We start from the raw sequence: 24,374 nt of genomic DNA, 5'->3' as shown, positions 1-24,374 counted from the left end.
ATAAATATTTTATTTAGTTCCACCTGGCAACTAAAAAGATTAAACCTATCAAAATACACATGTGACAATCTTTTTTTTATATTTTTAATTTAAATTTTATAAATAAGCCGGTATATTATAAAGAACAAAGTAAAAAAAAAAAAAAAAAAAAAACAAATATTTTTCTTTTTTATATGTGTATATATATATATATATATATTTTCAAGAATCGAAAACATTATAAATCAAAAAACAAAAAACCTTCAAAAAAGATAAAAAGATGATCAGAAAAATTTGCACATTGTTTCTACAAGAACTGTCTGCTACGTTGTCATGGCCCCACCCGGTTCAAGAAAGGGTTAACCCTTTCGCTGCGCAAATCTTAACTTTTATATTATCTGTGTACGTATTTCTTTAATAAAATCACAATTATTTTATCAAAACTTTTTCTACAGAAGTAAATTTATGATAAAATCTAAATCATTAAACGAAACATATATATTTCAAGTACAGTTTATAGGTTACCTTGTTAACCGCACGAAACATGTAAGACATTTGTGCTACCTAATTCTCCAACAATCATTCTCAACAACCACCATTCTCTTATAATCAACCTGCACGTAACCCAATAAAGAATATCAACCCTTATGTTTTATAAAATAATCAAATTTACCAAACAATTGAAAATTTAATTTATCATTTAAAATTTAAATTTCAATATTCTATTTCAGAATAAAAAATAAAGAAACTAAAACGATATATCAATTATTTTTTAAAAAATACGATTACATCTGTATAAATAACAACCAATTTATTATAATGTTAAAAATACTTAAGAATCTTAAGAACTTATTGTTCATGTCAATGATTTGTCGAAAAAATTATACCATGTACAAAATGAAAACGACTGATTATAGGAAAATGGCATGTTTCCAATCCAATATAAAGTTCGAGTTGGACAGGAATGAAAAGGAGAGGAGGACTTACCGACGCGTGCTGTGCGTAGGTGGCGGTGGCGTAAGGATTCGCCGTAGGCGGTAGTTGCTGTGCTCCGACGGGCATCTGGCCGGCCGCAGCTGCAGCCGCTGCGCTTGGATACCGCGTGTACGGTGGATACGCTGCCGCCGCAGCCGCAGCCGCAGCCGCATGAGAGGGCGGCGCTGCGCCCCAAGCCGCGGCACCGCTCGCACGATACTGCACCGGGTTCCCGCCTCGTGGCCCGCCACCAGTGTTCCCCTTCAATCCGTGCCCGCCTCCACCACCACCACCGCCACCACCACCACCACCACCACCTCCGCCGCCGCCGCCACCACTCGCTGGACCTACACCGACGCCACCACCCGTAGCGCTACCGCCACCACCGCCGCTTCCACCGCCTCCACCGCCGCCACCACCGGCGCCACCGGCATTTCCATTGTTAGCACCTACATACGTCGGTCTCGGACCGTTTGTACCCTGAAACGTAACAAACAGGTTGATTTGATCATCTTCATTGAAAAATTCTATTTATTGATTTATCTATATCTTATGAGATATAAAAAGAAACAATTTCTTGATTTGCAGGACATTTGGCTAATCTATTCAATTCATCATTAATAAAAACCAACATATACAATGGATTGAAACTTTTCAATCGAATAAGATTTCATAAATAATTATGATATTTGATACGTTGAATATAATTGATTTCTTTATTTTTATAAAAATGTTTATGTTTAACTATTAAAAATAAATGAAAGGTTATAAAATCAAAACTGAAAATATATATAATATATATAATAAATCATTAAAACAAAAAATTTTTCAGAATTAAGAATAAACAAAAATTCTGAAATATTTTTATTAATTTATTTGTCAGAGATCTTCAAAACGCATAATTTATTATTTTGCATTAATAAAAATTTAAAAAGTTCAATTTTTTCAAGTTCTTGCAAATTAACTAATTTTTTTATAATATAAAAAATAATTGAATGAAGTAGAAAACTATATAAAGAATAATGAAAAAAATTCGATAATAGTTATTATCTTATAGATCAATAATGATTTTTTTTTTTTATTTCATAAAAGAAAAATGTATTTAGTGAAGATTTTCATCAAATTTAATTACAATCACAATACATGAATCTTTTTAGACATGGTTGATCTCTAAATTTAATCTTGCAATACAAGAATACAGAATGTGCAATCGTAATTGAAAACATAGTCACAAGCGTAACATTTCTCAATATAACAAAATATAACAAAATTGAAATTATCATTAGAGAAATTAATGCGAGTATTTCAAGAGATATTCATGATAATTAAATCGTAATTTTTCAGTACAACAACATGCTGAGAATAACCAATCTTTCGTTACAAAAAAATAATAAAGTTTATATTTCACTTATATAATAATAACAATTATTATTTGCCATGTAAAGAAAACTGTTTCTTTACAATATTTATCATTGTAATCACTTCTATGCTAATTTTCTTTAATATTTTTAGAATAAAAATTGTTATATTACACTCGCAAATAATTATATAACATAACATGTACATACATATAAGCGTACAACACAATCAAACACTGCACTATGCTATCCTAATTAGAATCATTTGCACAGCAAATTTATGTTAGTTAATATTTTTAGTAAACATATAGCAACTCTTGTAAGTCCGCGTATTAGCAGTAAGCATAATCAGTTGGTCACTTGCCAGATAAATTTGTTCATAAATAGGCCTTAATTATAATGTACGGATTCAGAATTATTCGCAAAACAAGAAAGAAAAAAATTTAAAGATTACTTTCAAAATATGTCTAGTTAAAATTATTAAATCCGAACATATGTGGAGCTATGGATCATATTGTCTTTTTGCAAATGAATTTTTTTACAATTTTACAAATATTATTATTTGGAGATATCTATTGTTTCTTAGGTTAGGTTAGGTTAGGTTTAATAAAAAATATTTCATTAAATGTTTTATTAAATTGAAACGTTGAAATTTTTAATGTCATTTGAATAAAATTCAGAGAAGCAAAGAAACATTTATACTTTCGTTAAAATCTTAAATTATAATGTTTTCGCTACAGTTAGTCTCAATTAACACAAATATTCTCGGTATCATAAGATTAGATGATGCTAATATATAAACATTGCTGTCAATTTTTAACATTTGTTAAAAATTTTATTCGTAAATAATTATGTACTTTTAATTTTAATTTTTCAAGATGTTTTTAGACATGATATATGTTTAATTCTTTAATTGTTCTTTTACCAATGAAATTTATAATTAAAAAAAGATGAAATAATAAAGTAACATATATAAATTCATTTACATAAATTAAAATATTTCTTAAAGTGATATTATTTGAAAAATTTGACGTTTATCAAATCAATTTTTTTTTATCAACTTATCTTGCAACACATATTCACATAAAAGTGAATTATGTATATATATATATGTACATAAATATATGTATAAGAATATGAATATGAAGTAAGTATACGTTTTATCTATCGTACTTGACCTCTGCGAAATTGTACCATCAAATAATAATAGTGCAGAAGTTTCATTATAAATGATTGTAAACGCGTTTCTCTCATTCGACTCTCGTTCATTTCTTATTGACGTAAATTTGAAACACCATTATGATTACTTATGTAACGATAAGATAACATTTTGCTTGAAACAAGTTTCAACCGCAATTAATGAAAACTTCATAAGGATTCTTCAACAAGATATTTTTAATGTATAAATACTAAGAAAAATATCACGTAACTGAAGAAATTTTGATATTTAATTCGTATTCTAAATATTTAAATATAACAAATTCTTTTATTCTCTGTAATAGAAAAATTTAATAAATTTCAATAAAAATACTTGCTTCCTATTATCTCTAAATGATGACAAATATTACAAATTTGTTTTTCAAATTATATAACTAACTTATTGTTTTTTGTAAATTATCTAAAAAAATGTAGAAACAAAAATCTCAAAATAGTTTAATTTTTTTTTCAAAATTACAAATAATTTTATTATAATAAATAATTAATATATCATTTTTTTTAAATAAAAAACAAACAATCGATCTATCGAAAACAAAAATATATATAATTTTCTTTATAAAAAACGAGTGAAAAAAATTATCATTAAAAAAATAATAGACAATTGATTGCCGAATAGCATCAAAAAGAAATCGCAAAATGCAATCGAAAAGGATTTTTCTTATAGTTGAGAGGCCGCCATTGCATCTATCGCAATTACAGGACAGGCCTTTCCAGGACTTTCGAGCGTGTTGCATTCCAACCTCTTTAGAAAGGCCTCACTCGTTGATTTGCATTTTTGACATAGTTATGATAACACAGTTTACAGTTTGTGGAGGAATGAGACGAAAGTCGACTATGGAGGAAAGGAAAGATGAGAGAGAGAGAGAGAGAGAGAGAGAGAGAGAGAGAGAGAGAGAGAGAGAGAATACAATCAAAAATTGATATCTGAAAATCACGATTCTAAATCATTTATCACAAAACTCAAATTGTTGTTTCTTACATCGCTTATCGATTTTTTCCCTTCTTTTCTTCCTGTCTTTCTTTCCTCCTAATTAATTTTAATAGAAATTTTATTTGATATTACTATACGAACGTCTTGTCTATTTTTAAAACTTTGTTAATTTAATACACGTTTTCTAGATATACGAAACATTAGTAACAAGGAAGTGTTAATGGATCAAATCTATCGGAAACCGCTTATCGATACGTATGTCGACTCTGCTACTTCCTGCATTACCTACTAACTTTCAGTTTATCCTTTTTTTGTTCATGTGACATTAAGTAAAAAGAAAGATTACTTGAAATGAAAAATAATTATAAACTTTATGATACATATAGATTGTATTAAAACAAATTTGTTTTTGTTAATCTTATTAGATTTCTCGCATTTAAGTCTTATCTATACATATATAGATATTTAGCTAGATATTTAGCACAAATAGATTAATTAGCTAATTTAGTATTATTAAAAGCTTATTGAAATTATTAAAATCTTAAAACTAGATAACTATTTATATAAACTCTACTTAAGTTTATCTACTTAAGTTTATTGAATAAATATACTATTTTTTTCTTAAGAATCAAATTAGAGAATTATTCGGCTAAATTATATTTACATATTTACTATCAACGACGAGAGTATTACTTATAATAATATCTTATCATTTGACAGATGAAAATCATCGAGAGTGAATCTCAAAAGGTTTCGAATCGTCTTATTCCCATCGCTAGATACGGTGCATGTTACAATGATACGCAGACGTGGTAAGCAGGAAGTGGCATCCGGTCGGTACATCACGATACCCATTTCACACGTCGTTCTCTATTTCGCAGTGACCAACGGCCACGTTGTCTGCATGCCGTTCAATTGAACCGACGGCATCTACGGGTAAATCGTCTGTCTCGTTATCGTTCCGTTAAAGTATTACAATGCCAATCCTCCATTGTCATCATAAGACTTCCACGCATTCATCTTTGGAGTCTTGTACGTGGTTCTATCCGTATATTTTCCATTCATCGTTACGGATCTTCATTGATGTTAATTGCTGATACGAAGAGTTAAGAGAAGTATGTTACATGTATATCTGCTTTTAAAATTAGTACGATATCAACAGTGATATTATATATTGCTCGAATATATGATATATTATATTGCTCGAAAGAATGATTTTTGCTAGTTTTATGTGATATATAGGATGTTATTAATTTTCATTATTTTTTTCATTAAGTTATATTATACATTTGTGAGTCAATTTTAACTTAATGATTTATTAATGATTTAAAAAAAATTAAAAAAAAAAAAAAAAAAAAAAAAGAAATTGCTAGAAAATTTGAAGCATGAAAATAATTATTAATATCATTTCAAATAATTTAAGAATTGCATTTTCTATTTTATAAATGATCATTAAAATCCGTTAAGGATTTTATTTAGTTAACAAGAAGTGAAGTTGAACATATTATGAGACGAATATATTTTCTTCCTCGATGAATTTCAATGGCATTATTATTGATATAAGTTTGCAAATTTCTCGTGATTAGCAGCGATGAGATAAATGTTACATGTTTATTATAAAACCTTAACACGAGATATATAACTGAATAATTATGATATATAAAAGATTTGTTAAATCTGTTAAAAATATCATAATCCGGGATTATACATAAAATTAAAATCTTTAAATTTTAGAATAATATCTGTAAATATCTTTAAAAAAAATCTATTCAATTTCACAATTCTTCTAAAAAAGCAATAAATATTATTTAACTTATTAGTTATTCATATTAATTATTTATATAAAATGTAATTTTATATAAAATATTATATTTATATAAAATAAATTGAAAATAAGACTAATTATAAATTATCTTTTTTTATGTAATAAGATTTTATTTGTAATATAATCTCATTTCATATAAAATGATTCTATTAGGAATAAAAAGCAAACATATGACAGATGTCAAATTTCTAATTTAAATTATTCATATTATCGTAAATAATTACGATAATATTATCGTAAATTTTAAATATTTGGAGAATATTTTGATTATGCAAAATTAATGATTTTATAGCGAACTTATCATTATCTTTTATTATTATCATCTATTTCGTACATTATTATTTGAATATTTTTTTAAAAATATATTTATTCTAAATTATTAAGTGAAATTATATTCATAAATATTTATAGATGAAATATTATTTTCCTATTTCCCTCGAATTAAAAGGAAGAAGTTATCTTAAAATTAACGAAAACGAATAAGATAATCAATGCATGAAACAGAAACAAAGAGAGAAGAAGTACAGGGATCGGTGATTCTTTCTTCTTATCAGAGAGGCGTGACTGCACGAGGTCACTGATAAATGATAATAATGGGAATTTTTATCGAATCGTCCAGTATATGTGAAACACTACAACTTTCATAATTACTTTCTAAAACAATTTTCTATCTTTTTTTTTATTAATCTGTTTTATTGAATTATTGATATATTTTTAATTCAGTACCTTAATTAATAAAAATAATAGAAATATTTTAAAAAAGAAAAAAATGATAAGAGAAGAAATATATTTTTTAAAAAATTAATTTCTTTTATGAAAAATTATTCATTATTTACATTATTTACTTTAATATAAATTTTAATTAAGTTTTTAAATCTTTTGATAATATTATTGAAAATTTATTAAAATTCCTGAATAAAATAAAATTATATAAATGATAATATTATATAAATGAAAATTTAACAGATAAATATATTTAATTTAAAGATAATTAAGATTGTAATTTTAAATTATAATATAAATTACAATAAAAAATATTTTAAGCAAATAATATTCATTTTCTAATTTAATTAATAATTTTTATTTATTATTTTTTGAATAACATTTATGATATATTTCTTTTCTTTTTTTTTAAAGCGTCAGCATTGTTTTGAAATATAATACAAGTTGACATAATCGAGCGACAAATTTATGAAAGATCTCATGATGAACAGTTATAATGTATTCGTCATGTCTGAAAACATATAAACTTGTATCAGTAAACTTATACTATTTATAGTCATTTGAAAGCTTTGATGATTTATTGAAATAATTTGAAATAACTAATAAGATTTAGATTAAAATAATATTGAACTTATCTAAATCAGATTTTTTATCTCACTGATTAATTATTTATCAAATACTTTACTCAACTACTCTTTCCAGAAATTCATTTCAAATTTTCAAAATAAAATAAATATTAGATAAATAAATATAAGAAATTAGGCTGCAAAACGAATTAAAAGACGAACAACTTCGCAAAATATAGTTTGGACCAAACTTTCTTTTATGTTAATACATCCAAAGCAGGTCTTGAGAAGAATCAGGATGTTCCACATACATATTATCCAGACAATATCAGACAATCTCGCATGAATGTTACGCTCTATTAGCAAACGGATTCTTGTTTCAAATACGATCAAATTTTTTTTTTTATTGAAATCAGAGGAAACTACTAAAAATTCATTGTCAATATAAACAAGATTTTTTGATAAATTTTTATAATAAAAATATTATAATCTAAATATTTTCTCTTTTCAGAATTAATATGATAAATAAAAATAAGCAATAATTTTTATCGTTTGATTTTTCTACAAGATACATTAAAATAAATAAAGATTAATAATACACACTTTTCTTATATCTGATTTGCAATTTTCCAAATTTCAAATAAAAATTACAAAAAATATGATCTATTATAAGTATAACAAAATATATTTCTATATATCTTTAAAAATTTTTATTTTTAGTGATATCATCGATTTTTTACTATAATCAAAAAATACAATAAATTTGAAATTATTTTTTCAGATATTTCTATGTAATATTATAAAAATAGATTTAGCATATAACAATCAATGTATACGAGTTTAATTGAATCTCGTGATCAATGTACAACAAGAAATTTGTCATAAAAAAGAGTCATAGAAGCAAGTAAATAAAGTAGGCCATGATAAAGTTTACCGTGCGTTAGAACTGCAACTCGCTTTAATTCCGTTTACTGCTTCACGGCCAAGATACATGCAGTCAGTGAACATGGTAACAGATAGACAGGTACTACTCTCACGCAGTGGCGCAGAATTTGATTTTCATTAAAACCATTAATTCTATATATAAATTCATGTTTTTTTTCTATCAATTCTGCTTTTTGCAATTTATTTGCAATCAATTATTCAATAACGTTGATTCATTAACTGATTTATAATTCACATTTTCAAATTGATGATTTATATTTAAAGAAATAAATTTAAAAATTTGTATTATTATTTATTCGATTTAATAATTAGAAAAATTATGCATATCTTTCTATTTAAAACAGAAGAGATTTTTGAAAAATGTTTGATTTTATTTATTATACTCTCTCGCTTGATACGCCACTGAGTATATTCACGCGGCACTAATATATATGTATCTAATGATAGGATTAATATCTTCTACCAATACCATATATATTGCTACTAATGAAAATTTTAACTTTTGGCATAAATATCATAATGTAAATTACATAAATATATTTTTCTGAATTTACTATTATTTTGAAGATACTTACATTTTATATTTTTATGTACATACAATTTCTAATATTAAAATGAATTTAATCAAAAATATGAATGATTGATAATACCTTATTTAAATCCAATATATCCGATATTTAGATAAATATAATAGTACAAATCAATAACACAGAAAAAAAGTAAAATCAATAAAGTTTCATTAATTATATTTCCCAAAGAATGAATCGAATATAATCCCATCACTAAGCAACGACGAATGCGCGTGATGCGCATGCGCATGCGCATATGGCTTTTAATGGCCGAGAGAGGACGGGAAAAGAAATGTAGCAGTGGGGAGCAGGTAAGAGGGAACTAGTTGTTAGGCTCGCTCATCCCTCTGCAAAAGAGTTCCTCTTTGCCGGCGCATACCGGACATTCCGTTTCTTCACCTTGAGAAGATTCGTATACTATGGACTCACGTAACATACTGTGACATGTTCTGCTGTTTCTTTGATATTTCACGAAGACATAAGTATTATTCATGTATACGTGACTATTTCATATTATTTTGCTTTCGTAGTATTTTGATAAATTTTATAAATATGATTATAGTTATACATTGATAGAAAAATAACTCGATCAAATTGATATTGAATTTTAAAATGGAGATTGAAAGTAGAAACTATATATCTCCATGTAGAGCCGTACATTTCCTTAAACAACATATGTGTTTAAAAACGTTTATAAACTTGGCAATCGAGGACAATTTCCACGATACTGAATGAGCTATGGAATATAAAGTAAGATTTCACACCGAAGAACACAATTAATTACTTTCAGATCGTTGTACGCGCAAGGTCGACTTCGAGGCAAGCAAGTATAAAATACCAACACGTTTACCTTCCGATTGACCGTGTTCTTTCAAGTACAAAATGGATGAAGATAACGTATAAGAAGGTCATAAAGATCTGAAGTATAATAAAAATTTGATTAGAATTCAATAAATTTGATTGTTTTATTGATAGCAGAAATTTAAAATTTCTATTATGATTAAAAAATAAATAAACAATTCTATTGTTGATGTATTCAACATCGAAATGTTTTGAGGAAGAAAAGGAGAAATATATAACCTATATGGACTTTGTTTAAAAACATACTATATATATATATATATATATATATATTCTAATAAAACTTTGTAAAAAATATATTTTCTTCTTGAAACTTACTAATGAAGTCAATTGACGTCATTTGAATATTTTGTTATACATAGAATGCAGAATAATGTTATTTTGTAGAATTTTCTGTATAAACGTCGTAAAAAATTTTAAAATGTATAAATTGATTTCTTGAAATGTTTTTTTTAACTTTAAAACTTACTTTTGTGACATTAATATGATAAATTAGATTTATCAGTATCAAAATCTAAATATGGCGGTGGATTTAAGTAAAGATACAAGCGTACCTAATATAATTGGGATGAATAATTATCTACTTGTTGTCTTCGATTGAATGGTCAAAAACTTACCTGAAACAGAAAGAAGAAAGCTAGATTAATGAAATGTAATTTATAATAAAATATATATAAAATGTAATAAAAAATATTTAAAAATATTAAATAAAAATTATATTGCTGAATAAAAAAATCAAAAATAATAAAATAAAAAAAATAAGATGAAAGCACTAACATACTATGTTATAAGATAGTTAAAAAATATAAATAGGTTACATTACATATATGTACATCATATATATTTATCATTTTTCATTTATTGTTAGAAACAATTTTTTATTCGATAGATTAATCGTTATCGAACAATCTAAACTATTATTTTGATATCTTAAGTTATATCTTAAGTTAAAATATTATGTTTAATATTTTTTTTTTGTAAATAGGTTTATTCCATACGATTAATAAAAATATAACTACAAAATTTTTATAATTTAAATTTTGGTACAACACAATTACGATATAAAGAAGATTCTAACAAAAGAGATATTTAATTAATTATAAAATTTTATGATTATTTTCATTTGGATTTTTTATAAGTCTGGCAATTCTCGAAATGGAAAGTCAATCTGATAAAAGTGTTATGAACCATGGATATATGTAGTGAAAGTTACAAAAGATGTAATGGTTTATTTGAAATTGCACAGTAGCAGGAAACATACGGCAAAAGCTGGTAAACACATTGATCATGGGCCTTATATTTATTGGTTTTTTTATCTATATAAAGAAATCATTCACGTACGATGTGTATTCACATTGATATTTATCAATTTTAATTAACAAATTAAAAAGAAAAGAAAAAAAATTATTAATTAATTGAATTCTTTTAAAGAATTCAACTTTATATAAATCAACTTTCATTTTTCTATAGAATTATCACGTACAATATAAAATAAAAAATATTTATTTATATTTATTAGAATTGCATATGAAGAAAACTTACATTATATTGAGGGATTCAATAGAAAAATAATATTTTACTATTATAGTACATTATAAGCCCATTTTTTTTTTTCAAAAATGAGATACAAGATATGTAAGATCTATATCTGAATAATTTTGTTAAGTTTTATTTAATTATTTCATTTTTTATTGAATGATTTTGAAAGTGGAAATAGCCATCTGTTCAAAACGAAAAAGTAGTTGTTATCGGTCGATGAGATATCAAGTTCACTGACACAACATACGCGCACGCTCACATATACTAATGACAAATAAGAAATTAATTATTTAACTAGCATTTCTTTCTAGACGTATTAATGGTGCTTCGATTATCTGGAAACTATGCAGATAAAACCGAAACAAATCATGGAAATCATTAATTATTGTTTGTTGCTAAAACCGATTGTATTTTGTTGTTTGTTGGCGGAAAAACTCGCGTGAATTTACTGCTTTATTTACGAGTGGTCTGAATTACGAGCATGACATTAATTTCTTGAATAAATTATGTCAAGAAATGAACACTAATATAGTAAATGGAAATTGTTTTATGCATTTCATCTTTCGGTAATTATGTATATACTTCGATTTGAAATTGTTATATTAATTTTATCTTAAATTGAAAAATAAAATATAATATAAAAATAAATCATTAAATAATATTCTAATATTATTTTATGAAAATAAAACATAGAGTTACCGAAGTATTATTTTAAATTCTAAATTATTCTGGTTTTTATTTGAAAAAATATGTCGATGTGTTATAATCGAAATAAAACAAAAAAAAAAATTTTATTAATCATAATTTTAAAAATATATAACAAAAAATGATTATTTTTTTTAAGAAATTTCTTTTCTAATGGATAAAAAAAAGGATAAATGTATAGTATACTTTATCGTATTCGTATTCGTTTCATCTCTTTCGACATTTTGGATAAATTCCCAAATCAACAGGTTTCGTGGCACAAAATTCGATTGCGACATGCATATCTTGTATTTGTGTTAAAGCTAGTACGCAACAAAACTGCAACGTTGTTATTTATTGCTCGTTAACTTTGATCATAAAAATAACAAACTCAAAAAACAAATGTGAATTTTATGATACAAAAATAACGAGAGATGATACGAATTATGTAAATTCTATCTATATTTATTTAAATATGAAATTTTAGAAATTTAGTATAATATAATAACTCATTAAAGATATGATTTCATATAGAAGATTAAATATTTTGCAGTAAAGAATTATTCGACTAAATGATTTTGTAATTATCTCAAATGAACATAATAGTTGACTTTCATTATTTCTATTTCAATTACAATGAAATGCTTAAATCATAAATATAATATTAATATTGACAATCGATAATTAAGAATTATATTTTAAATTTAACACATTGTTAAAAATTAATAAAATATTACTTGAAATTTATAAAGATTTTGTCTTTAATAAGTATTTCATTAAATAATTACTTTGTAATTAATTTTTAATGATTTGAATTAATTTAATTAATTTCTAAATTAATAATAATGATGATGATGATGATAAGAAGAAAAAGAAGAAAAAGATATAGAAAGAAACATTAAATCTATAAAATGCTTCAGAATTAATATATATAATTCATAAAATAATAAAATGAAATACAAATAAAATAAAATAAACAAAAAAGTAAATATATATAAAAAATATAATGTTCTTGATAATGTTTCCAATATAAATTTATTAAAAGATAAAGATTTTTACGATATAATGTTAACTTATATTTTTTTTCTTTAAACTAATTCTTTTTAGTTATATCAATAATTTATATTTTATCTTGTATTTGATCTTACAGTGTATCATAATTCAAAGAAAATAACGTACTTTTCAAATTTATTCACAACTAATTGTAATCCACATATCTATTGCTCTAAAATATAATTAAAACTATCAAAGTATGAATTATAATCCATTATATCTCTATTATTCTAAAATATAACTAAAACCGTTAAAATATGAATTTAAAATTGAAAAACGTTTTGATTCATGCACGTGTCACTAGCTATTACCGATATTTAGAGTCCCAAGTACACTCACGTTAACGTAATAATTCAAGACCCGACGCAGAACTCAGTCCGGTTGGAATAGAATGATTGCTCACATACCTCAAATATGCAACACATACTGCGCGCACGTTATGCACATACACGCTGACGATTAAAAAGTATAGTTGCATCGTTAAGGCGCGTTCTATAGATTTTCACTCAGCACATGGTTATTAGTCAATTATGTACAATTTCTATTGGATTATGTTTCGAAAGATTCGTTCTACAATTCGTATTTAGGAAATTTATGGTTATTAAAATGGTATAAGAAACATATTAAGAAAATATAATAATATATTATTATTTGAAGTTTGAAATATTTAAAATTTAATAAATTGTAAGAAAAATAAATAATCGTGTTTTGAACCTAATTTATATGTTCTATTCATTTATGAATATATGAGAATAAACTAACTCTATTTTTTTTATTTTATTTCTTAATTTGGTTCAATAACATCTATATTAATCAGAGATACGTTAACATAATTCATCGGCATACAAACTGTAATAAAATTTGATTTTACTCAATGTCTTTCAATGTAAATAACTAACTAATAGTAGATTGACATCAATGTTCTCAGATTGACCTATATAGCTATCTGAACATGAATCTCTCATAGCATTTGAGTAACGAATTACGCCTTGTGTAATTATTTTTCTAAAGTTTGTGAATTTTTCACACTAAGATTTATCTTTAATCTCTTGAATCTCTTTGATATTCATAGAATCTTATCTTTCTTCTCTTTCTTTCTCTATCTAGAGATGGATAATATATTAGTTATTTAATAACAGACAGTATGAATGTAATTCTATATATATTCTATATATAATAAAATATAATTTTTATAATAATATAATTTAATAATAAATTTGAATAATGTTTTATTACCATGCTTGATTTATTTATAGTGCAATTGAAAATGAATTATTTGTATACAGAAAGAATGTTTATTTGTAAAGAAAGTTATTTATAAAGAACATTCTCAAATTTTGACAAATATTGAAGATTTCTGAAAATTTTTTTTCAATGCACAATTACTATATAAATTTAATTTTAAATTTGTAGTACATCAGATTATATATAAACATTATTTTTATTGATAGGAAAATCAACATTTTAAATACAATGGAAAAAAAAAGAAAAATTTGATAAGAAAAATTTTACAGATCATATTTTTTAATATATATAAAGCTCTATAGAATTTTATAATAAATAATATTTTCTTAACATAAAAATATTGCAATTATGAATAATGAATCTACAAGTTTTAACATTTTGCATAATTTTTCATACAATTTCATAATGTAAAATTTATCTTTGTTATTTGCATAACATATAATATGTTTAAATATTTTCAAAATATTTTTTTTTTATATTGAAATTAAGCTCATATTGATTATAATCTTTTTTTCCTCATATTATTGAAAATATTTTTGAAGAGATCAACCAGTTTTTTATATTAATTAAATTAAATTTAATGTATTTGCTAAACACTTAATATTATATATAAAATAAATTAAAAAGAAAAAATAAAATATTAATATTATATCCAATTCTTTGCACTTTAATCTTCTTCCAAATCAAGTTCTTCAAACAATCACCTCAAGAAATACATATTTTTTTATATATTTATATTTCAATAAAATCTTCACATTTATTAATCCAAGATATGAGTGGAAAATTTTCAAGAAACACTTATGTTAAAATGAAACAACAGACAGAAGGACGACGATCATGTACCAAACTAAAAACGACGAGCCTAGAAAGATTAAAGGAAAATAGAGAGAGGACTGGTTGGCCAGTTGCCTGGTCACCTCGAGTGTGACACCCTTTAGCCGAGTTTAAGTCGACGGTGAGTATTATTAGCCGGGAATCGCGTGCTTCCGTGTCCTTACCTCATGAAACAATGAGATCGTCCGCGAAAGATATGCACTAGACCGTTTTGCGGTCGCGATATATCGAGCTCACGCGAGACTCTCTCTTCTTTAGAAATCCAATCATCTTGATATTATTTCTTTTTATTTTATTTCATTTATTTATTTCATTATTTCTTTCATTTTTCTTCTCTTGTTCCTTAATCCTTTCACCCCTCATTTCCTCGCTCTTATGCTAAGCAAATCTGTTACAGATTTTCTTGAACTTGCTTTTTATCGAATAATGTATTAATTCTATGAATGAGATTAAAGCGTGATCAAGCTTCCAAAAATCGTTTAAAAGAATTTTCAATAAAGTCATAAAGATATAGCTGATAAATTTAATTATATGTCGATAAGATAAAATGTGATTTGTATTTATGAGAGAAAATAGAGAAAAATACATTTTTTATGGAAAAATTCAATATTTTCAGACCTCAAATAAAATTTTAATTTTATTACATTTAACATGTTTGATTATTTTAATATTCTATCTATGTTAACATTGTCATTAGAATTTTTTTTCATATATCAAAATCTAAATCATATAGAGTAGAGAAATTCAAAAATGTATTAGTTTGAAATTATTTAAATTTCAACTGTATTTATTAATACTAATATTATACAAATATAAATATCAAAATAAAATCAGAATTATAACAACCTAATACTCTTCTACAGTTAAATTGTTTATATTTTGATGGTATATCAATATTTTGATTATGATATGATTGACATTCGATAAATTCTAGAACACAGAGAAATTCACAAAGCTATAAAGATTACAATTATAATATATATTACATTAATAATAATTTATAAACACGATATAAATAAATGAAATGATTTAATAAATAATTTAAATGATTTAATCTCTTTTCTCCAAAAAGATAGCATACAAATATGAAGAATTTCATGATATATTTAGGCCACTAGCTTTAAACTGATAAATTTATATAAAATTTAAAATTTGTTTGTTAAATTGATTTTTTTTGGAACTATATTAGAAATTTATTCTGTTTATTATAGTGATATAGAAATTAATATTTTTATTTCTTTTGCACAGCCAAGAATATTTTTTAAAAATTCAGAATGAAATATATAAATGCATGTAATAGATTTATAAAAACTGAGGAAATTGTCTTCAAGCTAAAAAGGAAATTAAAACTTCTGTTAAGATATCCTATCCATTGAAAGACTAAATTTAGTAGACTGTAACAAATTTAGCGGACCAAAACAAATAAAACTATTACTATATGAAGTTGGTAATTTTATTCCCATTTGAGTCAGTTATTCGAATTTTAAATTTTATAAATTATCTCTAATTAATTAAAAAATTGTTTAAATTTCTAATTAATTTCTATTATAGATAAAGAAGTATTTTTCATTATGAATAAATAATTAAAATTAATAAATTATTATGTTATTTGTTGTAATTAGAATTTAATTTAATTTAATTTATCAGAGAAGAGAAAATCAATCTTAAGAATTAGATCTTGAAAATTTTGCAAGCATTGAACATCGTATGACCTTGACTCTGCGCAAAGACACGTTGACTGTCTAGGATACCGTTGTCTGTCTAGAAAATTTTTTCCCGGTGATTGTACACGTCGACTATGAGAAAACTATCTGTAAGTGGACAAAGAATGACAAAAAAAATTGTTATACGGATATACTATGTTAGCATGTAGCTTCCATTTAATGCTGGCCATTTTTATCTAATGGTCTGTATATCTATTAAAAGCACACGGTCATGTCAACAAATGAACTTTTGCACGCGCTTCGTGCCTCAGTGATTCAGTCGTTAATTCTTACACTCATTATTATCGACTTTCCCTTTCATTACCGTGACTTATCGATCATGAAAATTAATAAGTTTTTTCAACTTTTTTTTCTTGATATTGATAATTTTATCTTAATTAGTTTTTAATAATTTAGATCACCTTTTCAATACATGTTCAGTTTCTGTAAGCTTTTAAAAAAAAAATTTCTTTGAGTAGCAAAAAAATTTATTACATTAACAGAAGCAAAATTTGATTAAATTAAAAATAATTCATTTATTAATTTTTATTCTATGTCTGAAAAATATTCTGATTAAGAAATAAGTCGATTAAAAAATATTGATATCAATATCAATATATGTATAATTATATATTTAAACGAAAAAAGAATTTTTTTTTATTTATTTTTATTTGCTTAATGTCTATATTATATTTCGACCAAATATTTCATCATATAGTAATGAAATAATTAGGATATATATATATATATTAATAAGAAACTTTCTTATATCTACTAAATTCTGAATTTATTTGTATAGATAAAAGCAAAGAGTGATAAGCTACTTTGCTAAAAACAAAGAGAAGCACATGAAGAACAGATTAGAACGATACATCATTCGTGTAAACAGCCGCACAGATCATTCTAAAATGACTCATTTCCAACAATATTAACATGTCTTTTTTTTCTGTACTCTTTTTCAATTTTTAACAATAAGAACTATTTTTATCTTCTGTTCTTTTCTTTATTTTTTTTTTGTCAAATTATTTATCCTAATTTATAGTGCAATCTAACAATATGATTTTATTTTAAAAACCAGAATTTGTGCAGTCTTATTTAATAAAAATTTTATTCGATATAAGAAAAAATTTTTTAGAAGTATACGTGTGAAGAATATCTTCAAGAAAATGTCAGATGTATGCGGTATCGGCATTAAGAGGCGCGAGCAATAAAAGCAATCAAATTTTGCATAGAAACGGCAGATTTCCCAAGCGGCATAAATTCGCCCGAGGCATTTTTCGATGAAGATACAATCTTTACATCATAACGACGAAAGAATCCTTCAATTTAACCAAGAAAAAAGAATAGTTTCTTTCTTTCGCTATAAGTGAATCAAGATCCGATGTTCGATTTTGCACTAACATTTCTCTCTTTTCCTCTCATCATTCCGTATTTTCATCGCGTAACACGTTTTTCGGTATGATTAATCGCACATCTTAGCCATATCGTATATTGTATATTATCCGGTATAAGAATCACCGTAATTATGTAATCACGAAATTGGTTTGCCTCTAAGGAACAAATTAAGACAAATGATAAAAGGAATCATGGCCAAGCACCGTTAAAGATAGTGGGCCCGATGTTGCGAATATTTCTTCTTTCAACAGAAGAATTCCACGCTTTCTCTGTTAATTAACAGAAGATATGATTCTTGACAGCAAAATAGAAAAATTGAATTTCTATAGATAAATCTTGGATGTTTTATCGTTTTTGATTTTTTTGGTTACTAGTTTATTATATTTTTATTTATTGAAATATAATATTATTAGAGAATTTAATGGAATTTAATAGAGAAATTAATTAGAATTCTTATGATAATAAGATCAAATTAAAAAGAAGATTTTTTATTATAGATAAAGATATTGAGATTAAATAAATAAATAAAAATACAAAAAAAAAAATAGTTGATAGTAATAGACTAGTAGCATTTTATTCTAGCTACCTCATACTTTTTCCTTCCGTTCATGAAAATCCTCGTTCATATAATTCGATTAAGAAGTATTTCAAAACCGAAAGGTAAAAATGAGATTAATCTCAATTCGATATCGTTGAGATTTCCGGATATTCATCCTCATACTTTGATGAAGGGAGCGAAGCTTTACCGCCGCTGCAACCACAAATAATCGATATCTTTGCCGAGTTTATTCTTTTTACCCTACCTGGCCCTTTCTCCCTTCGTTTTTTCACCCTTCCATGTCTCGCCCCTTTCTCTTTTGCGCACCGGCTTGTCTTTTCGTCACGTGTAATTTTTATCCACCTACAAATTATTTTTTTCGAATAAAGTCCCTATCAGTTAATACTTTCGTTTTGCGGCGACTTCTTTTTCAATTTATTTTTCTTTTATTCTGTGAAACCTAGCCTAGTAGATCCATCATCTTTCATTCCGCCTTTCAGTTGTTACTTGAAAAGTCTTTGATTTTTGAAAAAAAATTAGACTAAGCCTTCAGTTTCGTTATTTTGGTTACGAGCTGGAAAAAATAAACAGAGTTGCTTTGTTTCTAATAATAAAATTTTAAATGTTAAATAATATCTGAAATGAAAAAATGAAATGACTAAAAGTTCAGATTTTCACAATATCACATACTTGTGTGATACCTCACTTTTATTTTGAGATTTTTTAAAATAATTATCCATGATGAAAATTATATATAATTATATATAATTATTAGTATTTTATCAATATTTTAGATTTCAAGAAGCGTGCAGATCGATGTAAACAATCTATCACGATCATTAGAAATAATCGTGGCGTATGAAGAAAACGGCTCGTACATGTAATTGCGATTGAAACAAATCACTTCAATTATTGTTATGAATTCTCAATATCAATTTATTAAATGCATTTACTAAAGAATCGATTGCTATTTGCAATCGAATATTACAAGCGAAGTTTTTCTATTCTTGTTTTTTTTTCGAAAAAAAAAAAAAAAAAGAATAAAAAAGAAAAAAGATAATAGAGATAAAAAATTAAAAAAGATAATAGAAAAAGAAATAATGGAAAAACCACGAAATTCAATCTATATAGAACGTATTTACTTTGCTGAAAATTAATCTTTAATTATTGTAAGATAAATATGTTTTTAAGTAAACATTGAATCAAGTTAAAGAACTTAAAAACGCGATATAGTGGTCAGGTGTTTAATGTTTTAATTTAGAACTGCAATAGCAGAACCGTTACTGTAATTAGGATTTTATGATCAAAAAAGTAATTCTTGAATAAAATATTATTAACATTACAAAACAATGCATTAATTCAACAGTTTTAAGAGAATATAACAACTCTGTGGATCATTATTTCTACATACACAAACAAAAAAATTAAAAAAAAATTTTTTTTTTGCGGAACGAATGAAGTTTATTACATCACTAACTTTCCTTTCGCAAGATTCTGCATACGTTTAGATAATTTTAATTAGAAACGTTTGGATAAGATCACAATTGCGATTTACCAATCATTAATATATTAGAAAAAATTTTTTGGTTTGAAATAGTGAATGAAATGTAGGAAAATTGAATATTTTATCATTAAAATTAAAGATTTTTAAGCTAATTGATATTTTCATAATTTTGTTAGAAATTTATTAAAAATATATAAGATCTTAAAACTTTTTAAATCAATAAAAAAAATAAAAAAAATTTATTGTAACAAAATTAATTATATTTTTATATCAATAAATATAAATAAATATATATCAATAAATATTTTTTAATCGTTAAATTTAATGAATGAGTTATTTTTATAAAAAAATTTATTTATTATTCAAAGTGTAATAAATCATGGTTATTTTTGACAAATTAATCGATTTTGAGTTATATATTCAAAATATTTTTCAATCTCAAATTTAATTAAATTTAATATTAAAAAATTATTTTTTCTTTTTTAATTTTCGAAGATTTACTATTTAATCTAATCAAATATTTTTAAATAAAATTGTTTTAAAAAATAATTTTTATATAAATTGCATATTTTGTTACATCCTTGATTCGCAATATTCAAGTCATATATATCAATCAGTTTGCCGTTGGCAAGCCTGAAAGAACAGCTGTTTATGTTAAATTATTTAAATACATTTGCAATAATCTTTATATTAATTAATAGTAAATTTTGAAAGAAATTTTGAAAGATAGTAAAGTCTTAAATTATCGATATTGTTAATAATTTGTAATTATATTTGAATATATATACATTATTTAATTATATTATTATAAATTTCCAATAAAAATTTATATATCAATATTAACAAATATCATAAAATTTTTTATTCTTATTCCAAAAGATGAATGATTATGAAGATAGTTCAACATCATTAAAAATTATATGAAAATGATATTGTCTGACTAAAAGCATATGACAAAGTTGGCTACACTGGCGAACGTTAGGTCGAATTTCAATGTGCAGATTAAGAATGCTTCCGGATAGTGTGTGTGCTCCACGTCGCTTTCACAAGCATCTAAATATCATATAAGCAAATAAGATTTCTTTAAATACTGATGAAAATATTTTAGAATTATATTAAATGAATAAAACTATTATTCTCATTTAATCTAAATTCATAACTGATATTTATAAAAATTTTGATTATGAAAAGAGAAATATTCATTAACAAAACTGAAAAATATAAAAATTTTTTTTAATGAAAAAAATTTAATTTGTATTACTTTCACAAAATTATCGATTAAATAAAAATGATTCGATAATATATAATTTATTTATAGTTATTTTTTTTATTACTTAGTGGATTCTTATTTTTAATATTTTTTTTTACCATTTTTTTATTATTAGTATCTTTTATATTGAATTTATTGTATATCAAAATAAGAAATATATAAATTTATATCCAATAAAAAAATATATAATTATTCCACGGAAAGCGTAGCTATTGAAAGTAGGCAGAGAACAGGAAGAGACGACAAGAGTCTGCGCAGAATGCCAGGAACGTATGCATAAGAATAAAAGCCTGTCACACATAATTCAAATATGAAAATTTTTAATATTTTAAAATTTTTAATTTTGAAATTTTAACAAAAAAAATTATAAAAGTAATAAATTATTATTTTATTCAAAATAAAAATTAAAAGTAGTTGGAGTAGTTTAATAAAATGTATTTTTTATATTAAAAAAACTTTTAATAATATTTTTTAGATATATTTATAAATATATATTATAATTATATTTTTAAAAAAATTGTAATTAGTTAATAATAATACTCATAATATATCATATATTACAATATATCATTTAATAAATTATATGTTATCTTGATTATGTGATCTTCGATATTTCATTCTTTATACATAGATTAATTGAATCAATCATTTTTAATGTCTTTATTATAAAAATATAAAAAAGGAATATTTTAAAAATAAAAATTTTAATGTTAAATTAATTTAATAAAAATATATATTTTATAATATATATATTTTGATCAATCAAGTTTGTTATTTAAACGTTTAATTGTATTAACAAAATTATGATTAATAATCAGAAGTAATGAAAACTAAAAAATTAAACGCATATATTTTAAATAATTTCAACAATAACTTCAAACAAATTCTCTCCAAAATACAACCCGATAGACCAGAAGAAACGAAAGAAGAAAGAAAGAATATGAAGACGGACGAGAGATTAAGGTGGGGGAGAGAAAGAAGAGATTGGGTGGGGCAGCAGACGCCCCGCGGCAAACTGTCAAACTACGCCGGTTCCGCAAGGTTCGTGGCCATCAGCCGTCCCCATGGTAATGCTACGTTTTCCAAGAGCGTGTATACACATGTAAATATGCACGCAGCTTAAGAACGAGTATGGCGGGTTCGATATAGAAAATGACCGGCATGATTAATGAAAGAACAAAATATGAAATATAATAACAAGAAATATTGTGTTTTCTTTACTTACTATCATTTTATAGTTGAGCTTCCTCGGCGCGGCTACATTTTCCATTCTCACGGACATGTTAGTGGTGTTATCGCTTGTGGCGCCTGCTCGAAACGATACCGTACCGTCCTATTACTACAGTAATGTGTGTTTCTTCTTTTATTCGTACTTGTACGTTGCTGGTCTGATGTTGCCAAAAGTACGGCGTCACCCCCGTTTTCGTATCTTTCGACACTGGTAGATGCAAAACCCACACAGCACGGTCACGAACGAATTTGCACTCCGATCGGCCGATAAACCGGGGTGGAGCGGAGGCAGAAAAAGAAAGAGAGAGGATAAATAGGTGTGGGTGAGACGCTTCGTAAAACGAGGGTGTTTGTTGGGAGGGGGTAAGAACGAAGTACAGTATGTATGGTTATGGATGTAAAGGGATATAGTTAGTCAGACGGTATGGTTTTAACACAAACGAAGTCCGATGCGACAAGCAAAACGATAAATCACTTCGCTCGAAAGAAAGAGAAGACAGTAAGACAATCAAGAGAGCGAGAATAAAAGAGAAAGAAAGAGAGAAGAAAGAGAAAATGAATTGAGGGTTATGACGAAGAAAAAGCAAAGAAAAAGAAAAAGATAGATGTAATATGTATGGCTTTCTGCAGTAATCAAATGTACACGCGGTACGTAAATGTAATAAAGGATAGAATGAGAAAGAACAAGATAAGGAAAGAAGAGGGTAAAGAGTTGAACCGATGACGGTATGAAATAGATGTTGAGTGTCAAGAGGGTGTGTCGGTTATACACTTCACTACTGCTATCAATCGAACACTTTTCTCCACGTTGTAATTCGTTATTAAAACACGCACCACACCAAGAAAATCAGCTAGCTAACCGAACTAAGTCAACGAGCGGAGAGACTACGCGAGATTATCACCTACTTCGCTGTCGTTTTCAGCCTCAGTGGCGGCCACTGTTGCGGTACGATCGTCCTTATCCACCTCGTTGCCGTCTTCGTCGGGATTGTCCCCTCTCGTTGTCCTCGTCGTTTCAGTTGCTGTCTTCTTGATTTTTATCTTTTTTCTGTTCATTCACTATTTCTTTATCCTTTTTCGCCTCCGTTTTTCTTCTTTCGTATTTAGGTCTTCCAATTATCGAGAAACCTTCCTATCTTTTCCTACTTTCGTCGTCTTCTCGTCCGTTATATCGCGCGTGGCTTCGCACCTTTCTTTACGTACAAATTCCACAAAGCACTACTAATACAGCATGTTACAAAAATAGAGTTTATGTTCCCTTAAATAAAATAAATGTACAATTAAGTGTTACTTGTGGTTAGGAAACATTTAGTGTATGTGTTGTCTTGTAGGTAGAGTCTAAGCTACTGCCCGGCGAGGTTCGCCCATCTTGCCCGAAACTAAGGAGAATCGCCGCTTGGAGGCGCAATGTGCGCCACCGCCAACGATG

General features: G+C 25.5%; 1 protein-coding gene across 14 annotated transcripts in view; it reads right to left on the bottom strand.

The window, feature by feature from the left end:
• LOC409893 (protein alan shepard) overlaps nucleotides 1-24,331 on the bottom strand; it is a 34,159-nt gene extending 9,828 nt beyond the window's left edge. For 13 of the 14 annotated variants that reach the window (XM_016911279.2, XM_016911280.2, XM_006563943.3 and 10 more), the window contains exons 1-2: nucleotides 22,941-24,331; nucleotides 967-1,434 (exon numbers count right to left, since the gene is read on the bottom strand). In XM_016911279.2, coding sequence (XP_016766768.1) covers nucleotides 967-1,434; nucleotides 22,941-22,997 — 525 coding nt within the window. In that variant the 5' untranslated portion in view covers nucleotides 22,998-24,331. The remainder of the gene's footprint in view (nucleotides 1-966; nucleotides 1,435-22,940) is intronic. The other variant, XM_026439744.1, reaches the window with a different exon arrangement.
• Between the last annotated feature and the right edge of the window lie 43 nt (nucleotides 24,332-24,374).

The sequence above is a fragment of the Apis mellifera genome, linkage group LG3 (genome assembly GCF_003254395.2).
Source record: "Apis mellifera strain DH4 linkage group LG3, Amel_HAv3.1, whole genome shotgun sequence".
Lineage (NCBI taxonomy): Eukaryota > Metazoa > Arthropoda > Insecta > Hymenoptera > Apidae > Apis > Apis mellifera.
Note: the sequence above shows the minus strand (reverse complement) of the source record. Positions and strands in the feature narration are given on the sequence as shown.